Source organism: Aphelocoma coerulescens, chromosome 2 (assembly GCF_041296385.1).
Source record: "Aphelocoma coerulescens isolate FSJ_1873_10779 chromosome 2, UR_Acoe_1.0, whole genome shotgun sequence".
NCBI lineage: Eukaryota > Metazoa > Chordata > Aves > Passeriformes > Corvidae > Aphelocoma > Aphelocoma coerulescens.
The window spans coordinates 6,265,731-6,285,764 of NC_091015.1; the positions used below are offsets into that span (position 1 = coordinate 6,265,731).

At 42.5% G+C, this 20,034-nt stretch overlaps 1 protein-coding gene across 7 annotated transcripts in view; it reads right to left on the reverse strand.

Moving 5' to 3' along the window:
- PRKAG2 (protein kinase AMP-activated non-catalytic subunit gamma 2) overlaps positions 1–20,034 on the reverse strand; it is a 214,235-nt gene that overhangs the window by 127,455 nt on the left and 66,746 nt on the right. For 4 of the 7 annotated variants that reach the window (XM_069006358.1, XM_069006359.1, XM_069006360.1 and 1 more), the window contains exons 3-4: positions 9,269–9,320; positions 9,041–9,173 (exon numbers count right to left, since the gene is read on the reverse strand). In XM_069006358.1, the coding sequence (XP_068862459.1) occupies positions 9,041–9,173; positions 9,269–9,320 (185 nt within the window). Of the gene's footprint in view, positions 1–9,040; positions 9,321–20,034 lie in introns of all 7 variants that reach the window. The other 3 variants (XM_069006355.1, XM_069006357.1, XM_069006356.1) reach the window with 1 other exon arrangement.

Consider the following 20,034-nt stretch of genomic DNA (forward strand, 5'->3'; position numbering starts at 1 on the left):
AGTACACAGATTCAGGAGAACAGGAATTAGATCAGTGACACAGGCTGGAATTACACAAAAGTTTTACCTCTGTCAAACTGCAATTACAAAAGGCTTCCTCCTAGATCTCCTAATTCAGACTGACATTTATTTGACTTGGTATGGCCATGGGGGAAAAAATCCTAAACCTGGCACCATGCAGAGCTTTATACTTTTTACTCTTTGCTTTTCCACATTTCCTTCTCCCAGTACCAACCAACCTGCTTCTAAATTTTCTGTACAGATCAAATGGGCTAATGACAACTCCACTGTCAGATGATCACTATACAAGTAGAAAGTGTTCCAGCCCCTGAGTGAATCCAAATAGATGATCCAGCTTCTCCTTGCCCAGTTCAGGATTCTGCCAGTGACTGCTGGAAGTGAGGAGTTGCTAAAGCAGCTGCTGGAAGCTCAAGTGAAGGTTTATACCAGCTCAGCTGTGACACTGCAGTGCCTGCCCGTGGTTACTTGCCATACAAATGGGAATGTTGCCTTCAGCTGGCTTTATGGTCCATGGGAAAATGTACATGTGAAAGCAGGGAACAAATCTAGAAAACCACGTGGGCAGGTAGCAGAGTCTGCGTGAGGTCTATAAAACCCTCTCAGTCAAACCACTGGTTACCAGCAGGGCTCTCCTTCAAGATGTTTTCACAGCCCCAAAGGCTGCAAAAAGCAAAGGCTCATTTCCACAAAGCCCATTAATTGAGACATGATAGTGATCAGCTCCTTGCCCTATTGACTCTCACAATGCACAGCAATTTACCATCATTTTTATGGGGCTTATTTTATTCTTAAAATCACACCAAGCTCAGTCATAACTCACACTGACCCAAGAAGGGCTACATAAGATCTGGCCTGAGCCTGGGATTTAACTGTATTTTACCCACTCTACTGTATTCCACAATCCATGCATTTTCCTGCCTTGTGATCAGGTTCTTTCATTACATATTTTTCCAGATCAGAAAACCGACTGAGTCAACATTTATCATGTTTACTCAGCCCATTTTTGAGGCATTCTCCAGGCACTTTATCTAAGAAGCTGGAAACCCATGATATCTGTAAAGCTTGGATCTGATATCTTAGGTCATTATTACTCCTCCAGACTCCAACCACATAGCAAAAAAAGCTTGGATGCACAATGCTTTTTCAGTGGAGTTGTGACAAACATTCACTTAGAATAAGAAAAAGCAGTGTACTTTTAAATGTGTGAACAAACCTACTAAAATAAATAGGATTTCTCCAGCACTTATAAACAAATACTTGCTTAGGGACCAAATTCTGAAATGATTGATCAAAATGGAAAATGGACATATAAATATAATTGAAGGTCTGCTCCTACATGTATTCTTGGATTTGTAAAATACAGATAGTTAAATATAAACAGCCCACAACCTCAAAAACTTCCCCAATAATTTATTTCCAAATGATTTCCTGTGATTAGACAGCTTAAGATGGCAAAAAACTCTCTTTAGCTTTAGTATTGCTTACACTGTTGCCTGTGTGGAAAAGTCACCTGCAACCAGCAATGCCCTCCAGGCATCTTTTATCAAAAGACACAAAGAAGAGCAGCAGTTCCTCAGCCTTTGGAGATGCTCAAACTGCAGTTTCTATTTCCCCTTCATGCCAGCAGCAGTCTCTAAAAGAGCAAATACCAAACTAAGGTCTTGTCCATACATCACAAGAAATAATACTTTAGTTGTTATTTAAAAGTTTGATTATTTGTAGTATGTTCCACAGCTGAAACCCCAGGAAAGATATAGAAAATGGAAATGAATCTGGTCACAGGTCTGTCCCATACCCCCCAAATGAAAGTTAGAGAATGAAAAAATTCTTTTTTTTTTTTTTTTAATGATTGCATATAAATCGTTAGGAATTTGAAGACAATCTGAAAAATCCTTCTTGCCTAGACAGAGAGGGCAGGAATATAAAAGCATACTGGATGTACTCCCCCCCATGCAGACAACACTGACCATGGAAAACTAAGGTGAAAAGGGAAGCATATGAAAGATATCTCCAAATAAACTAAGAACAATCACCATAGGTGCATTTTAACCAGACAAATCATCTGCTGCTGACAGCAGATGTCAGTAACTGGCAGGAGAAATGGTGCTGAATGTGGCTGGTCTTTGGCCATGTGTGCAGCACCAGCTCAGCTGCAGCAGTGCTGACACATTTTGTCTGCAAAAAGTCATTTTTCTAATGTAGATGAGACCAAAATGAACAGTGTTGGTCCTCTTGTCTGCCTCTGAGGGCAAAGCAAGCTTCAGAAAGGATGATTAGATGTCCTTGCATACCAGTACCAAAAAATAAAGCAAGACAAACAGCTTTTCTCCTTTCCCAGGTTTTATGGGATGACTGTGGAAGAGTCTACATCACCCTCCCAAGATGGACCTGTCCTTCCTCAGCTTGCTCCCCTTGTCCTGCATAGTAGTCACAGCCAGAAATCACAGCTGCCCTTTCTCCCTGGCATCCCCCCCTGCCTGCCCATTCAGAAAGCCGGGAGCCTGTGAACAAGGGAAAAGAACTGGAAATGGAGTGGCCTCAGCTGTTCAGAGTCCTGGTGCAGGCTGGAATTGATGGGTCTCTGCAGCTGTGCTCTGAAGGCTGGGCGGCTCCCAGACTATGGGAAGAATGTGTTGATTTAGCAAAGAAAAATCCAAATGTAGATTGCAGCAGCTGGCACGAGGAAGGACACCCCATTGCACGGTGCCATTCTGCAGGAAAGCATTCCTGAAGAGTAATGGTGGGAAATAGCTCGACCAAAGGGAACATGAAATGTCTGTGCCCAGCAGCCAACCCTCCACAGCAGCCTGTCCCAGACTAAAGTCACTTCACTCTAAGACATTACCTAAATACCACAAATATGGAATAAAATCTTGGGAAAGGATGAACTTCATTCTAATGCTTGAAGAAAAATTTCAGCAGAGATCAGCCACAATCCAAAGGTCTTCAAGGCATCATAGCACAAACTGGAAACAGTGTGGCAGGGTTTTCCCAATTTCTTCCCTGGGTTACTGCAAATGAGAGCTACTTGCTCCATCTATGGGTAAAAATTAGTACAGTCACAGGCTTTTCTCAGAGGGCATTGTCTAACCACAAGATGTTCTCCAAGAAAATTAATTATTCGAATGAATAAGGTATATGACAACCATTCTGCCTTGCTTCTCACAGTCTTTTGAAAAAAATACCATCTGGACCTTTTTATGGGAGCACCAGGAGTCCTCCTTATGTATTACTTTAGGCACCACAGTTAATAGGGTTGAATTTCAGGAGGAGAAAAATTATTGAGGAAGCAGAACACTAAAACTTTATATTGAAAAACATTTCCTTCTTCAAGTACAGTGCAAATTCACCATTATTCAAATCTGATCACCAGCATCAAGGTGTTTGAAAGCTGTGTAATCTTCAATTCAAAGTTCCATAAGCAACCTTTAAATCTGAGCTAAATTTATCTTTTGCTCCCATGCACCACAACCGAAGGCTTCAGGTCAATGGAAACCTTTTAACTGATTTCCTTTTGCTGGTAAAACTGACAGCATCCTTAATGTGTCATGAGTCTTGCTGTTACTTGAACTGATTGTTTCAGAAGGGGAAGCAGCACTGATGTCCTTCAAATGGGGCAACCAGACCCATCAGAAAAGCTACATTTTAATGACTGAAATTTCATATTTTAATAAAATATTCAGGGTACTTGGTTTTAGCCTATCTGCAGGGGTAGCTCCCTAATTTCCACTCGGTGAAATAAAGCTGTTCTCATTTATTAGTACATGTATTGGCTGTGAAGGGAGAGCTCACACAAAAAAAGTGTCATCTGCATTGTGTTTCTTCCCAGTGCAGGTCATCCTCCAGTGTTTACTTTGGATCACCTCCATTTGCTTTACTGAGATGTGTCACTGCTTTCTCCTGGCATTACACCTCTCACAAAAGTGATGCACGTGGGAAATGCCCTCCCACTGCAGCCAGGACTCAACAGTGTCTTGGAGCAGCAGGTCCCAAGTTGTGCCTCATGAGAGCAGTTCATGCAGTTTTGAACCAACCTAAAGCAAACTGGGAAGCAGTTCCACAATGCCAATTTTGAAATCACTTTTCACAGCACCTCAAACTTCAACTTGCACCTCTTCACTCACCCTTTCCTCCTGTTGTCCCTGAAGAAAACCTGTGGAATCAGTGTCAGCTTTGTAGAAGCCTACTGCAAGCTACAGGTCATATTAATTCACTTCTTTTTCCATATCCAACTAAAATGAAATTATTTTAATGTTCCATGGCTGCTCACATGCCCATGCTGCTGGTGGTGGCACTGAACTGTACATCCTCAATTGTGCAGGATTTCTTTCCCCTTCTTAAATATGTTATTCCAGAGGTGCTACCACTGTTGCTGATGGGCTCAGCTTTGTCCAGCAGTGGGTCCTTCTCGGAGCCATCTGGCATTGGCTCTGTTGGACATGGGGGAAGCTTCCAGCAGCTTCTCCCAGAAGCCACTCCTGTAGTCCCCCCCCACCAAAACCTGGCCACACAAATCCAGGGCAGTTACCAACGTTATTCTCATACTGAATCCAAAACACAGCACTGTACCAGCCACTAGAGGAAAATTAACTCTATCCCAGCCAAAACCAGAACAGTATCCATCTCTTACTCTATGCTGTGATGTCATGCTCAGGTCCAGTATTTTCCAGTTCATCCCAATTAATCATGATCACCTTTCCTGTCCTTTGATATACACACATAGTGTTGGATTGTTGCAGGCTGAAGCCAGCTCTGGTTCCAGGTGCTGGAGCCAATCTCCACCTGCAGAAGGCACCTGGCTCTGGGAGGTTTAAGGTGGGCAGCACTGGGGGGATGCATCTACCAAGCATCACAGTGCAGGGGAACAGCACTAAGAAGTCCTCGGCACTACCTCAAAGCCAGGCTTAATTCACCCCCAATCCATATTCAGTTTTCAGCTGTCAGTCTAACAGTGCTGTTGCAAAGGAATTCTCAGACAAAAAATAAATGAAAAATTAAATAAATCTGATAATTAAATTTCAGAGCATTTGTGCAGAAATTGTGCACAATTTGCAGCATGCAAAGAGCTGTCTTGGACTTTTCTGCAGGGAACTTCTCAGACTGAAGGGGCTGCACCAGTGCCCAAGCACACACCTCGCCCAAAAAGGTCACTCCAGAGCCTCTTCCAGAGGGGGCTGAGGTGGATTTGCTACAAAGGTGGGATGCTGAATGTGAAGCCCCAACCAGCCATTTACTGCTTCAAAGCTGTACTTAAGAACTACCTGAAGTGGCTGGCAGCCAAGTACATATTGTGGGAAGGTATTTTTTCCTTCCAAGGCAAATCTTTTGTCAGATCAGACCTGTGGGGTTATGACCAGATACTGAACTGGGGTAACCAAAGAGAAAAGGTACAAAGATGAGCTCTTGGATATTGTCAAAACCAGTGATAAAATACTGAAGATGAGCAAAACCTTTAAACTCCCAGCCTGAAGTGGAAAATATTTTAAGTTTCACATCTGCAAATCACTTTCTGTTTTAACACTGTCCTACCCCAGCCCTTCCTAAACTGTGTATATTCAAAAGGAAAAATAACATAGCTGGGAAAAGAGCAACTACATGGGAAAGCAAGAGCTGCGAATACCACACATAGTCTTTAAAATGAAAACAAGCAAGGAAGAAGTTGCTTCCAAGAAAAACAGGGAATATGCAGAGTAACAGGTTAGTCTATGTTTTGAACAATGTGTGGGAGTAGGAAGTGGAGGGAAGACAGGGTATGTTATTTAAAACAAAGACTGCATCTACTTTCCCCCACATACTGCTCATGATGACAGGAAAGGAGTGCAGCACAGACTTCTTTCAGATAGAGCGGGGGACAAAAACAAACCCCAGGTCCCTGTGAACTTTTATCTGATGCCTTTTTTTTTTTTTTAATTGCTGATTGCCTGGATAAAATACAGATTTGTTATAAACCCAAAGGGAAGACTCAAGTGCAGAGTTTCCCAGAAGAGCCACAGCTGGGAGGGACATCTGCAGATCTCTGGTCTGATCCCTGCTCAGAGCAACTTTAAACTGTGGTGCTCAGAGCCTGAGCCTAGTCCAGTTAATTTATTAAAATCTGCAAGGGCAGCAATTTCACAGCCCCTCTGGACCCCTGCTGCCATACCAGCCCTTCCAAGGACATTTTTCCTACACATTCCTGGCATTTCCCTCACTGACTCCTGCATTTTCTCTGGCCATCCCTGAAGGGCCTGGCACTGTCTTGTCATAGCCCCATTAGGAAGACACCACAAAGGTCTTCTCTTCCTTTTTTCTTCCTCCCCCTACACCACATGCAGCAACCCCAGTGCAATGGCCCTTTGCTGGACCAGTATGTCCCCACCTCTCTCGTACTGGGGAGCCCACAACTGGACCCAGCACTGCTGATGTGCCTCATTGGTACCAAGCAGAGGGGGAGGATGACTTCCCTTGACCTGCTGGTGATCCTCCTAGTGCAGTCCAGCACAGAGTTAATTTTCATTTTAATGCAATTAACCCAGCACCAGCAGGGATGTAAAGGCAGGCAAACACAGCAAGTCCAGCTGATCTCAATGCACTCACAGTTTCAGAACTGGTAAAGCAACCTGAGTTCCATTCACTTTTACACAGGTATCCCAAGCTGTTTGAGAAAATGGGATTTTAATCACATAAATTGTGACAATTTTGAGCAGTGAAGCATTTAAGCACCTTTAGAAATGTGGAGCCACGTGCTGGCTTAGCTCTTCTCAGAGCTCTTCAGCACAGCATCTCTGCAAAAGTCTGAGGTATCTGGTCTGAGGAGTGTCTAAGAAGTCTTGTCTCTCAGGAAATGCTGTTCAAGCCACAGAGACTTTGCTTTCAGTGGCACACAACCAATTAACTTACTGTTCTGTAATACACAGGGTTACTCTATTTGCAAAGTGGCAGAATGCAGAAGTATTGCTTGTAAAAAAATAACAATACAGCAGAAATGCTAACCCATACTTTTCCAGAAGTCTTGAAAGGGTTTTGCTAAATAAAATCCTATAAAAGTTTATAAAATATAGTAGACTCCAAGAGTGCAGTTCATTACTGCCCCGTTTAGCATGTTCTGAATAAAACCTACTTTAACATGGTAGTGAAGGATAGGTATCTGCATTAGACCCTCTGTAAGAGAGCTAAATGCTGTGAAAGCATGGTAAGAAATGTTCTATTTTGCAAAAAGCTGTGGAAAGAGAAGAGTTATCAATTTAAACACCAATAAAAATCAGCACACCCTTTCCAAGAGGCTGTCTCGCCTGCCTTAGGAACAAAAGACCACGAGCACCCAAGCCCAGGGCAATTCCTGCAAGGCTCTCGGAGCAGCAGGGTCACGGGTATTTTCTGTTAGCTCAAATATAGCATGGCTCCATTCCAAGCCTGTTCCTGAGGCAGTGATGTGACCTTATCAAAAGGATTTTGCTGACTCCTGGAAGATTCCTTTATTTAATATTCTGTTGTACCTAGCTAGGACTTAAATAGTGCTGGCTGGTTAGATAAGTTGATTACAAAGTCCCAGGATGGCTTTGCTCTGCAGTCTAAATTGCTGCTATTCATGCAGCAGAGAGCCCCTCTCTGTGTAGTCCATCAGCAGAATACTGCCAATATTTAGGGGCAATATTTAAACCTATGTGGACTAGCAAGAAGAGCATAAATGGATTTTAATTATTGTCAAGTTTGAACAAGAGGGGAGAGTAAAAGCACACTTGAACTTCAAGCAGGAATGAACAAATGTCCTTGAACAGATGTTTAGAGCCTTCTCTAAGTCCTTCAGAAACACAGACTCCTACTTTCAATCTCCTGATGGTGTTTTAGAGAGAAGCAAGGAGTAGAAAAGATCCCATTTCAATTAACCTTCAGCAGCACTTCTGGTAAAGAAAAATCCTATATTGGTTTGTATTGCTGTGTTCTTGTGCACAAGTCACTATGAAATGACTTGTTCTGATCAAAGCCAAGATTTTTAAGAGAAATTCTCATGAAGAAAAATAAGAAGGTCCCTCTCTACTATTTAAAATCACTGAAAACTATCAATACTTTGCAGGAAACACACAGCCCAACACAAGTATATGCACACAATTCTGTACCTACATTGTCACAGAAGATTTGCCAACAATTTACCATTATCTCTTCTGTTCACAGAATGAAAACTCACTCTGGTCTGACAATCCAGCACCCTCTGTGGTAAGATATTATTCCTTTCTTTCCCCTGTAACTCTGCTTCCTTCCCACAGCCACTAACCCCTTGTGAAGAGCAGGTTTGGTTTGTTGACCAGCACTGGGAACCTCTGTTCAGTAAGAAAGCTTTAAAATTGAAGCACGTTCTCAATCCTGATCACTTCTGAGTTCTAGCAGTGGTTAATAGCACACAGGCTGCTGAACAGCTAAAATCTGTGCCCAGTAGAAAGCTGTACAAAGTAACTGCTCTGAAACATGAAGGTTTGCTATGCCTTTCATATTCTTGCAGAGGAGCTCAAATATCCCCTTAATGGTCATTTGACTGGAAACATATATAATTTACTTCTGTCCAGTAAAGGATGCTTGCCCTTCCTACAACAGGGCAAAGAAATACCAATTAAAAAACACAGGTGAAATTCCCTTTGGGGTCTACAGAACCTGTAACTCCTGAGTGACCTCATGTCAGTGCCCACCTCCACCAGACATCCCATGAATGTCTCCAGCTGTTCTCATGTCCTGGCACTGATGTCCAACCAATCTTGGAGAAACCACCCAGAAAACTCCCACTAACATGGACAAAGGATTTCTCAGCAAAGCTTAGGAGTGTGATTTCCATCCTCAGCCGTGGTAGGTGCCCCTGAGGTGTCCATAGCCCTGCAGAAGTCACACCTAATAGCCAGCAAGTCAGAAACCCATAACACATGGTCAGTGAAAGAGATAACGAACAGGTAGCACATGCCTCATCTGCACTTACTTCACTACCGCAGGTAAAGAATGGGCCAAGCCCAGGGGTACCGTGTATCTTCCTGAAATAACATGAGCAATTTCTTACTTTTTCTTGATCTGGAGAAAAACTTGATGCCCCCAGGAGAGGTAGACGGGTTAGAATTGGGGGAAGACTCTTTGGAGGAGGACCTGAAGATCCCACTGAAGCTCATTCGGCGTGGGGAGCGTGGGGGAGACTCCTGGTAGGGGAAGGGGAACACTGTTTTGGGTGAGCCAGGACTGTGTTTGGATCTCACAGGGGCAGAAACGGGGCTGGAAGGTCGGTTCTGGAGACCTTTTGAGAAAATGCCTTTTGAAGGACTGCCAGCTGAGTAGCTTTCATCCACCTGAGGAGGAGAGAAGAAGGAAGAAAAAAGAAAAATCACCATTAATTCAGTTCAGTTCAGGCCCCCAGGATCTCTGAACTTGTCCCAACAGAGGCAACTCCTGTTTGTTGGGCTGGTGGATTAGCCAGAGCTCACCTTCCCCAGCACCTGCCTCCACTGACACGCAGGTGTGTGTGTGTGCCACCTCTCTGGCCTCATGCTCCCCCTTGCTCTTAAAGACACCCTGAATTGCACAAAACCATTTCAATGTGTGCGCACATTTTCTTATCAAACATATAGTGCAGGATTTTTTCTACTGCTCTTATTTGTTACACATACCTCTTCCTTCCTTGGACAAATGAAAGATGACTGGCAATGAATTTATTTAAGGCGATGAATGGTCGTGGTTAAGGAAACACGGTGCCCCAAGGTCTTCCTCATGAATTTAAGCACCCACCCACAGTATTTAAACCTCCATCCCATGATGTGACTCAGCACAGCACACAAGTCCCCAAGTGCCTGACAGGTCTCCATGATGCCAGCCACAGCCACAACTGTGGGTTTGCACCTCCTATCCCAAAAATAGAGGAACCATTTTAGCGTGGTGACGCTCCTGCTAATTACCTGAGCTGGGATATGACCTTTCTAACAGCTGTATCCCTTTTGGGACCTCTGCTGGCTTTCCAGCAGTGTAAATATCTGTGCACAGCAAAGCTCTGCACTGTGCAGGCTCACCCAGTGAGGGGGAGAAAAGAACACAGAAAAACAAACAAACAAAAAGGAGCAGAGATCAAATTCTTCCCCCATACAATTAACAGAAGCTGACCCAAAATATCTGTGGGATTTGCACATGCCTGGGCTATACATTAAGTTTATTTCCTTCTGGATGCACAAAGTACTTCTGTGGGTATAAAGCTGCTCTTTTAGCTGGGGGCATTTCTCATGAATGAAGGGCTCTGTTCCTGGCAGAAGGCAGCAGTGGGGCTCAGGTCACTGGGGAATGCTTAAGCCAAGGCCAGGGTGGATGTGCCCACAGCCCTCTGCATGCCTGCTCCTCTCTGCCCAATTACTCAACACAAACCAGGAGGGATAGAGCAGGCAGCAGCTCCTGCCTGTGAAGATGCCTCCTGATGTGTGTCAGTCCAGGTAGGTAAGGGCATTGCTGCCATGGGAGTCATTTTAGGGAAAAGCAGCATCTTTCATTAGGATTATTTAGATGAAAGGAAACCTCATGGGCACATATGCTCTCCTTTGGGTCGGCAAAGGGCTTGTGTGTATGAACCCAGTTAAAAATGGTCAGCTGAGTTTAAGATCCATGCAAATAACTCTCTTTTCAGAATAATGTTTATTCACAGCTCCAAAACACTTGTAGAAATATGTACAAGCAGCATAATGGCCAAACAGCTGCTCCCTCCATAACCCAGGGTCCCATTTCTTGTAGTTCTTTCTGTCTCCTGCAATGCACTTTGGACCAGCTCCTCTTTCCACTTGGGATGGGACAGACCTGGAGCACGTCCTGATGTGTGGAACTGCAGAAAGGCCTGCAGAGATTACAGTCTCCCTTTTGGGAAGCTTTCTAACCTAAAGGGCAAGTGGCACCTGGTCTGGGAGATGGACACAAATAGCGTGGGTCACTAGGAGGGGCACAGACCTGTGGCCAGCACAGCCCTGGTTAGATGATGAATTCTGCTCTGTGTTCCTCTGCACAGCACAGAGATGTCTGACAAGAGACAGAACAACTTCTTATACATGAATTCCTGTTTTTGACAGTGTGGGCAAAAATGTCTCAAACATACACCTGTCCTTTTACAGATAAGTTAGGGGAGTAGTTGCCCTCAAGGGGAAGTTTTTGAAAAAGATAAACCAATTCTAACTAAAGCAATAGCAACTACCAGAAGCAACAACAGACTCTGGACAGTCTCCACAGGAGGAGAAAAAAGCAGTGTTTCATGCTTAATGCAGTTGCCTGAGGCTCGGGTTTGCCTCCCAGCTCTGTCAGGGATGCTATGTGCAATCTTGAAAATCTGAATTACACATCTATTCTGCCATGAGGACTGTACCTCCTTTATTCCCACTCTAAGTCCTCCAGCACTCAGACTGTCTCCCAGTGAGTATTTATCAAGAATAATAGGGCACAGTCCCTCAACTGAGAGATGGAATAATAACTACACTATAGGAAACTAATAAACAAATTGCACTTTTGTCATGGGTAAAACAGCCCCAAAGTGATAGCTTTCTCATAAAAGCTCATTAACTTTACTAAAATATCATCTGTAAATCACCTGAGACTACTTATGCCTTGTTCTCTTCACAACTACACAGTTTAAGAAACAACCAAGTAGCACAATGGCACCTCCTTCTGCATTGCAATTTTAACAGGTCTGCTGCCAAATCTACTGCCTGGAAGTGAGGAGTAAGAACATTTTCTAGCTTATTTTAATCGTAATACAAATCTGCCACTGCTACTGTAGTTTAGGTGTGTTTCCAGGATGATAAGTTCATTATAATTTTTCCTAAAATGACAAGCCATGACATTTGTAAAGCCAAGGACCTCATTCTGGCACTGCCCTTAATGTTCATGTTATCTTTTTTGCATGCTTGTTTGGTTAAAATGACATGCTGATAGGAGTAACTTCAAAAGGACTATGGTGTCCTTACACACTAAAGCAATTTTAGAGATGTGAAATGTCAAACAACAATTTGTCAAAATTGTCAAACAATTTGTACATGCAAGTCAGACACAAAAACAAATTGTTCTCAAATTCTGAGCAGAAGCAGTGGGGTGTTTTTATTTACTGCAATCACAGCCAGTTGCCTTCACTCCATTGTGCCAGGCAGATGAATTAATTAATTGCCAGAGCACCAGGGGCACACTGCTAAATACACATGTGCATGCTACCAAATTAAAGGAAATTACTACATTGAATTCTTCCTCAGCCTGTTAATTACACACAGGTTACATCCACCATCACGGTGGGTAAATACTTGTGATTTTGCTTGGGGAACTACAACAGCATTGCTTGCTTAGAATATCATTTGTGGCTAATGTATTTCAAGTTTTAAGAGACTATTAGGTGCTTCTGCCAGTAAAATCAGCAGCAAGTTATCACAGCATATCCAAAAGTCGTAAGACAATGTTCATTTTCATGCTTCAGCTGGGAATGAAGAAGAACCTTTGCTGTGGAATAAACCCCATCATCCCATGCAGACTCGGTGTGACAACTCTGGCAGTGATGCTAGAGGCAGGTTACACAGCTAGATCATTCATCAGCTTGTTCTTCATGCTTTTTGGACTCATTTCCTGAAGCTATGATAGGCAGGTGGGCTGAAAACTCCCACATGTGCCTTGGAAAGATAGCTATTCCCCCAGCTGAGCTGTAGTAGCAAAATAAAAGTATTACACCCTCGTTTCTCACATTAGTAACCACTGTTAATCACTTTGTGTTGGTCCAGGAGAAGCTGTAAAGTGAGAAATATAAAAACACACCTAAAAAAACCAAAAAAGCACACAGTGATATGGCTCATTTTATCCCAAACAGATAATTGGCCTCTTGGAGATAAGGAATCCAAACTCACAATACAAGTGCAATACTAATAAATGCACAAATAAAATCTAATCAAGCAAATTGAAAACTTCCTCTAGGATTGTTCACCTAATTAAAAAAATCCAACCAACCAAAAACAAAACACTTCCTGTGCTGGCTTTGTGCAGAGCATATATGGGATCTTTGAGCTCTCTGCCCAACTCTGGACTCCTTAAACCTTAAAACTGCTTATGTTGGAGAGGAATGTCAGCCCCTGACCTTATGCCTGCAGCGAACAGTGGAGCTGGCTTTGGGCTAAATTAGCAGCTTGGTGACCCTACTCTCAGCCTAGAGCAATCTGCTCCCCAGGGAGGTGAAGCAACAGAGCAGAGCCTGTGCTACATCAGATGCACTGGTTGTAGTGACTGACTGCACTTGTTCAAGGCTAAACTGGTCACCTTGCACAACACTGAGTAAGTATCTCCTAAAATGCTCTAAGTTGCTATCAGCTTTCGTGCTTTGGAGCACAAAAAGGATCCCTGGCTGGGGACCACAGAGAGACTTTGCCCTGTTGTACACACTAAGTGATCATAGGCATGTTTCTAAAATACATCCAGAACTATCCACTGCTGAAAACAAAGCAACAGAACGAGACATGTCTCACAGTGCTTGCTTGGCATTTAACAAGCTTAGCATTCAATGTTTTGAGTGAAATATACAGTGATAGTGGGGCACTTGCCCCAAGTCAAGCAGCTGTGGAAGATTTCACGACAAGGAATAAGATTATGAAAGCTGCCCCTGTCATTTCACCTGGGTGATGGAATCTTTCTCTCTTCCTAATCTCTTCTTCCTTTATCCTAGCCTAGAGTTTGGCTCTTCAACAGGATTGTGCCCAAACCCTTCATCTTCAGGTGAAGAGAACACTCCCTGACCTCTTTTATTTGTTGCTCTGGTTAACATACATCAAGGGAACAACCTTTTATCTTGTGCTGATAAGAATTATCCATCCTGAAGGTCATCCGGGTCTTCCTGTATAAGATCCTTCCCTATGATTAAAAAAACACCTTTCTTTGCATCTTCAACAACTTTGGTTACTGTGCTTCTGTTTTTTTGTCTCAGCTTTACTGGCAAAGACCCAGGACTGTTCGGGAAACCCCACTGGTTCTGTCCCTCCATCCAGCACTCATCCTTTCAATACCAATCTTTTCTTTCATCTATTTTCTTACCTGGCTTGCAATTCTTCATCTTATTTCACAAGAAATATTGAAGTGTACAACACTTAATCACTACCATATGATAATCCCCAGTGCAATGGGCTAAGATACCAAACTATTCATATTTCCCCACAAACTGGTCTCTCATCATCCTCACAGCACCCATCTCAGCCCTGCCACAGGCAGAAATTTTCCCAACATTGTTATTTTTGTTCCTTTGTTTTATACTGGAAATCTGATCCCCCTTTTTTTGCCAGATAAAGTCCTCTCTAAGAAGAAATTTCTGGTCTCAACCTAGAACTTAAGGAGCACTGAACTGCAGGGAAGTGTCCTGCCAAAGCTACATGCCCAGAAAAATGAACAAGCTCTGCTGAGAAGACCCTGACCACGGACAGGCAGAGACTGTTTTGGAAATCCAGGCACTGCCTGTGCCCCTGCTGCAGCACCTCTTCACATCCATCCCCTCTGCTCTCCTGCCAAGGGTGCTCCAGCAACAGATCCTTGATTGAGCACACAGCCTTCCCCAGAGGATGCTCTCTCTGAAAAATCTCTGGCTTAGGTTCAGTTTCTGGTAAATCCAGTTTCATTTCTCAGAACAGGCTGAAAAAATAATCGGTCAAATACAAATGGGCTCAATCTAAATAGCCTTTCAAAATACTTCTGAATTTAAGTGAAAGTTATAAAATGCTCCTGAGCTCTGTTCCCTTTTTCTCCAACTCTGAATAGTGAGAACATTTATGGAGCACTATGGAGTTCTGTTTGCTTTAACAACAGTGAGTTATTTGACCTTTATTTTGCCTCTTCACTTAAAAATTTTTTGAAAGGCAAGTAACAGAAAAGGAATTACCTCCCACCATCCTCGACAGGGACAGTAAACACAATTAGAGACAATACACCAGATAGATGTCTGCACTTGTTTCCTGCCTTTCCACTGAATCCCAACAAAAAAGTCCTTTGATAAAGTTAATTGGATGATTCTCTCATTCTGCTGGAATAAAAGAGCTCACAGAGACACAAGAGCTGACTTCATTAGACTGAAAGGTAATGAAGGACTTGCTCTTCCAGTGTTCACATTCACAACCACAGGTCCCTTTCGTTCTGCATGAGCTGTACCAATTGAGATGACATTGTATTTTACAGGGTCACAGATGTCACTTCCCAAAACTAAAGTACAATGACACTTTCCCAGATTAAAATACAACAGGATGAGGCTGGCTGCTCTGGCAGGCTCTGAGAACTCGGCACTGCTGCACACGTGGTCAGGGGAAGATTTCCAGTAGTGAGCAGGGCTGCTCAACAACAGAAGCAGGCATTAGGAAAGGGGATAGCAGGGCTAGCTCCCTGTCCAATTCCTAATCCCTAACTACATTTATTTTTAAGCAGTGGATGACGAGAAGCCGTGCACATCACAGTGCAGTGGTTGTCCTACACGCCCTTGCCCTGAGGCTCCCTGCATCCACTGCAGGTGCCCTATGCCAATATGTGCCCTATGTGGCACTACCCAGGACTTGCTCCCCATCTTCACTGCTCATAAAAAATGGACAATTAAAAGACTGTGAAAAAAATAAATCCAAAGGAGATTTATTTTCCAGTGAAGGAGGGGCTGAAAATGTGGTGGTTTTTTTTCTTCTCCTCCCTGTTCTGGGGTTGCTCGTGCCATTCCCATGAGTCACTGGACGAAACAAAAACAATTTTGGGACCAGTAGCAGGACAAAGCACTCTTTGGAATCCTTCAATATTGAAGATACTTCTCCAATAGTCTGGTTCTAGTTCACCAACACTTCCCTGCATTGCTGATAGCAGAACAGTGAGTTAGTGCAAAATGCAGTCATAACAAAATCTCTACTTTCACTCTATTCCTTCATTTATACCTCCAGAACCCAAACTAATCCTTTCACCTGTGTCACATCCAGAATCCACAAACAGCTGATTACCTATAGCTATTCTCAAAATCTAACCCAGGCTTTGTGAAAAACTTCCCAAAAAGTCTGCATTAGATGGTCCTAGGGGTAACTGATCACCAGCTGGCAAAATTGAGATGGGCTGTTTGTTTGCAAAATGTGTTTTAAGTGAGACATGTCATTCTTCATCAGAGTCTCTTGCTCAGAATTTACCACTCTCTCCCCTCTCATTTTTGTATGAACCAAAAATTGTACCAGTAATGAGTCTATTTTTCAAGCCACTGATAAGGTATGATAGAGTATAGCAACAGAATGTTTTGTCTGCCTATAAACAAAGTTTTCCACTGGTAGTCTCCATTTATTTTAGCAGCCAGGTTTTTATTCATTTACTAGGCTCCATGTTTGTTCAGTCTCATTCCAATTTCTTAAATCAAAATGACTTGTGCTACTTCTCTGTATATATGACACCCACACTATGACATTTCTCAACCAAATTTATAACTCATTTAAACCCCCACATTTATTCAAAAAGGACCATTTACAATTAATTTCAATCCAAATGAGTCTATTGTAACAGCATCATTAACTAGCCAACATCAGCTATTTCACTGTTTTGCACAGGACTAATGTTTGACAAACCTGTACATTATCCTAATTGCAAACATCATGTATTAACACAGTAATTGCCTTTTTAGCAGTCTTGTGAATCTTCATCTCTGCTCCATGATTTATTCCCAATCAACACTTGGCAGAGAAAGCTCTGCCATTTCATTCAAGAGTGTTTTATCAGAGTTGTTTGGATTTAATTTTAAAATATTTTACTTTAACAGCTTGTGCTTTAAAGACACTTAGGCTATTAATAGGATAGATCCACCTTTTTCATCTAATATAAACATCTCACCAGCTTTTTCCCACACAGAGAAAAGAATTTTTAATGCATACTTCTTTTCCAAGCTTTTGTCTACATTTTTATGACAATTCTGTTATTTCCATAAATAAATGAATCAATATTATTCTTCAAAGGTCTTTTCTCCCACCTCCCCCCTCCTCCATCTATAATTTGCTAGCTGGCTCCCCATGGACAAGTTTCCTGTGTCCTTTTTTTTCTTTTTGATCATTCACAACCCTGGGCTTTCATTTGAAACCAATGGCTATCCGTTTCCTGTAATTTCCACACCTTCTCCTTTAACCTACATTTTAGATGAAAGATCTATAAACATTCAAGGTGTTATAAGACCTCTAAAACTGATAGAGGCCTTTGGGTGCAGAGGGCCTCTCATCCCTGACTGCTGCCCTGCCATGTTGTACCAGAATTATTTTCTGAATGATGCTCCAAATCACTTGTGATTTTCCAGATTTCCAAACTGCCCCTCTTCCACTGTCTTTTCCCAGGCTGAGGAAATGCAGTAAATCTGATTGCTTTTCAGCTCCCAGTTGTCCTTGTTTTTATTTCTCTCTTTAATGACCCTGTAAGTTCTCTCTGCAGGAAGAATTTAAGCCATTTCTGGAGGGTTCCACCTTTGAGCATGGGGCAGTCAGCAATATCAGTGGCTTTAGACAAAGCTGCCCATGTGAGTGTTAAGACAATTTGTCTGGCAATAAGAAGGGCAAAAATATCTGTCACAGGCACCTCTCTCCATCACACCATGCCAAACACTTCTAACACAAGACCCTTCACAGTATTATATTCTCTATCTTCAAAAGAGGAGGGTGAAAACTATCCCTATCCTCTTCCTGCCATGAGTCATTAAGGAAAGAAGAATACATCATTTATAATAGTAGACATATTAATGAGAAGTGATTAAGGTTGAAATTCAGGAAATGTGTGTCACTTTACCACCGCTGCCAAAAAATTCCTACGTGAACCTGAACAAATAATTCGAGACTTGAATTTCCTAGCTGTGTAATGAGGATTGTTGTCACAGGATAATGATTGAGAGACACTTGCATGGTAAACTGCTGAGAGTTTCTGTGAAAAATGTTAATTCAGTTTCTAAAAGCCTTTCAAAAAGAACAGGAGAATTAAATTAAAGGCAGATCGGTTGTGAACTACTCTTGATCTATAGCCCAGGCAACAGAAGAGTTAAGTGCAGGAAGAGAGACATCCCTGATGAATTGCCTGTTTCCAACATGACAAGTGAATGGAAAAAGCCAAACTACTGAGAAATACTGACTTTTAATAGACAAAATTTACACATCATGTGGTGATTTCAAACTGGAACTAAGAAAAGCCCTCCTCCTTGAAAAGGAAGGGTAGCTTGGGGACTTTTTTATGTATCAGCAGTGGGGACTAGCAAACTTTTAGTTAGAATTAAATAATTGCTGCAGTCTGCTGCTACTCATCATTCACTACCAGCAAAAATCCCATACTTCACAGTGAGGAAAACAATATATAGGATGGTATGTGTGGCAATGAGTTTTAGAAGATGATCTGGTTTTTTATCAGAAGTGGGGCACTGACAGCTCCCTTCTTACTATTTTGCTGCATGTGTTGAACAGAACTCCAAGGATAATGGTAGAAAAAACCTCAGGCTCTTACACAGTCAAGAAGGTCAGTTAAAAATGCAGATATTAAGCCCCAGTTCCATGGTTATTCCAAAGTCAGTTGCACTTCCATAAGCAGAACTTGCCCCAGAATTTACCAATGCTACAAAAAAAGAGGCAACTATTGAAATGCTCTTCCAGTTCCTCCCAAGACATGAACTCCTCAAAGGCCAGGAGGTGATCAGTCAAAGGTTGGACTCAATAATCCCAGAGGTCTTTTCCAACCTAAATGGTTCTGTGCTTTTGTGAAAAGAGAGTCCTGAGACCAGTTAGAAGAAAACAGCAGGATTCAGGAATGGTAGAGTGGAAGTCATTAAACGATATCACATAATTCTGCACATCAGTGCAATTAGCCTTGGCACATTATTTCCTTGCGACTGAGATTCATGCATTCTTCTCACCTTTCTTTGTGGCAAGAAGGTAAATAGAAAAATCAAGTTTTAGCCAGAAACCCCTGCCTTCTTCCAGCATGACTATCCTTTCCAAAACCATCACATTGTTCACTTTATTCAAACCCTCCAAACAAGCACCTTTTGGTAGCACTGTATGTTTGAGCTTCCCTGGCATCTACAAAGATTCTCCAGCCTCAGCAACTCCTACCTCAGTCTAAAACATCCAATACAGAAAAGAACAAGGCCAATGTTATAAACATATTCAATTGCTGATGGATTGCAGAAATTCTTAAAACATCTGTCCTTAGTTGTGAGGTGCAAAGGAATAGAAACTCATGCTGTCAACAGAGCTAAGGTATTATTGTTGTAGATGCAGATCAGACTAAAGAGATATTTATTGCTTTTCCTGCCTTAAACTAAATCTGCAGACTCTCTGCCAAATGGATTGTAGCAGGTTTAATGATCATGGAGGCCCACAGCTTTGTAAATACTGTGACAAGTCAAACTGGTAGCTTTCGGGGTTGTCTATGGGTTGGAGGAGAATCCCTCTTTGCCAAGCTCAGAACGTGGCTGGTAGGAGGCTTACATTTAGCAGACCAGCTTGCACTTCAATGCTTTGTGAAAATGAGGAGGCCAGGACCTGAAGATGACAGATCCCACCCACCATTTTTATTGCTTTGAAGATTGTGTAGGCATGGTATAATCATCCCTAATGTTATCCACTGAATGTGCTCCCCTGATCCTTTTTAAAGCAAGCCAACTCTGTGACTACATTGGCTTAATTTAATAGCATCAGAAAAACAAATCAATGCCTCCAAGGATAACCTTGAGTTAATCCCACATCAAGGAGGAACCTTTCTACTTTGTTCACGGGAAGGCTCTACCACTATGGCTTCAGCAAATGAAGGCAGTTCGTTTTTCCAGTGCCAAGGACAGAGAGATCAAGGACAGTGAACAGGTAAAGCCTCCACAGACAGAGAGCAACCATCAGGAGGCAATTCCAGGAAAACCTACCAACAGCCACAGGTACTCCTTTGGGCAGTGTATATTTCTGCAGCACCACCACAGATCTTGTAAGCTAACAATATTCCTGAGAATACTGCCATGCAACATCACCTCATTCTCTTACAGCTGTGTTACACACACCATCTGCAGTATTT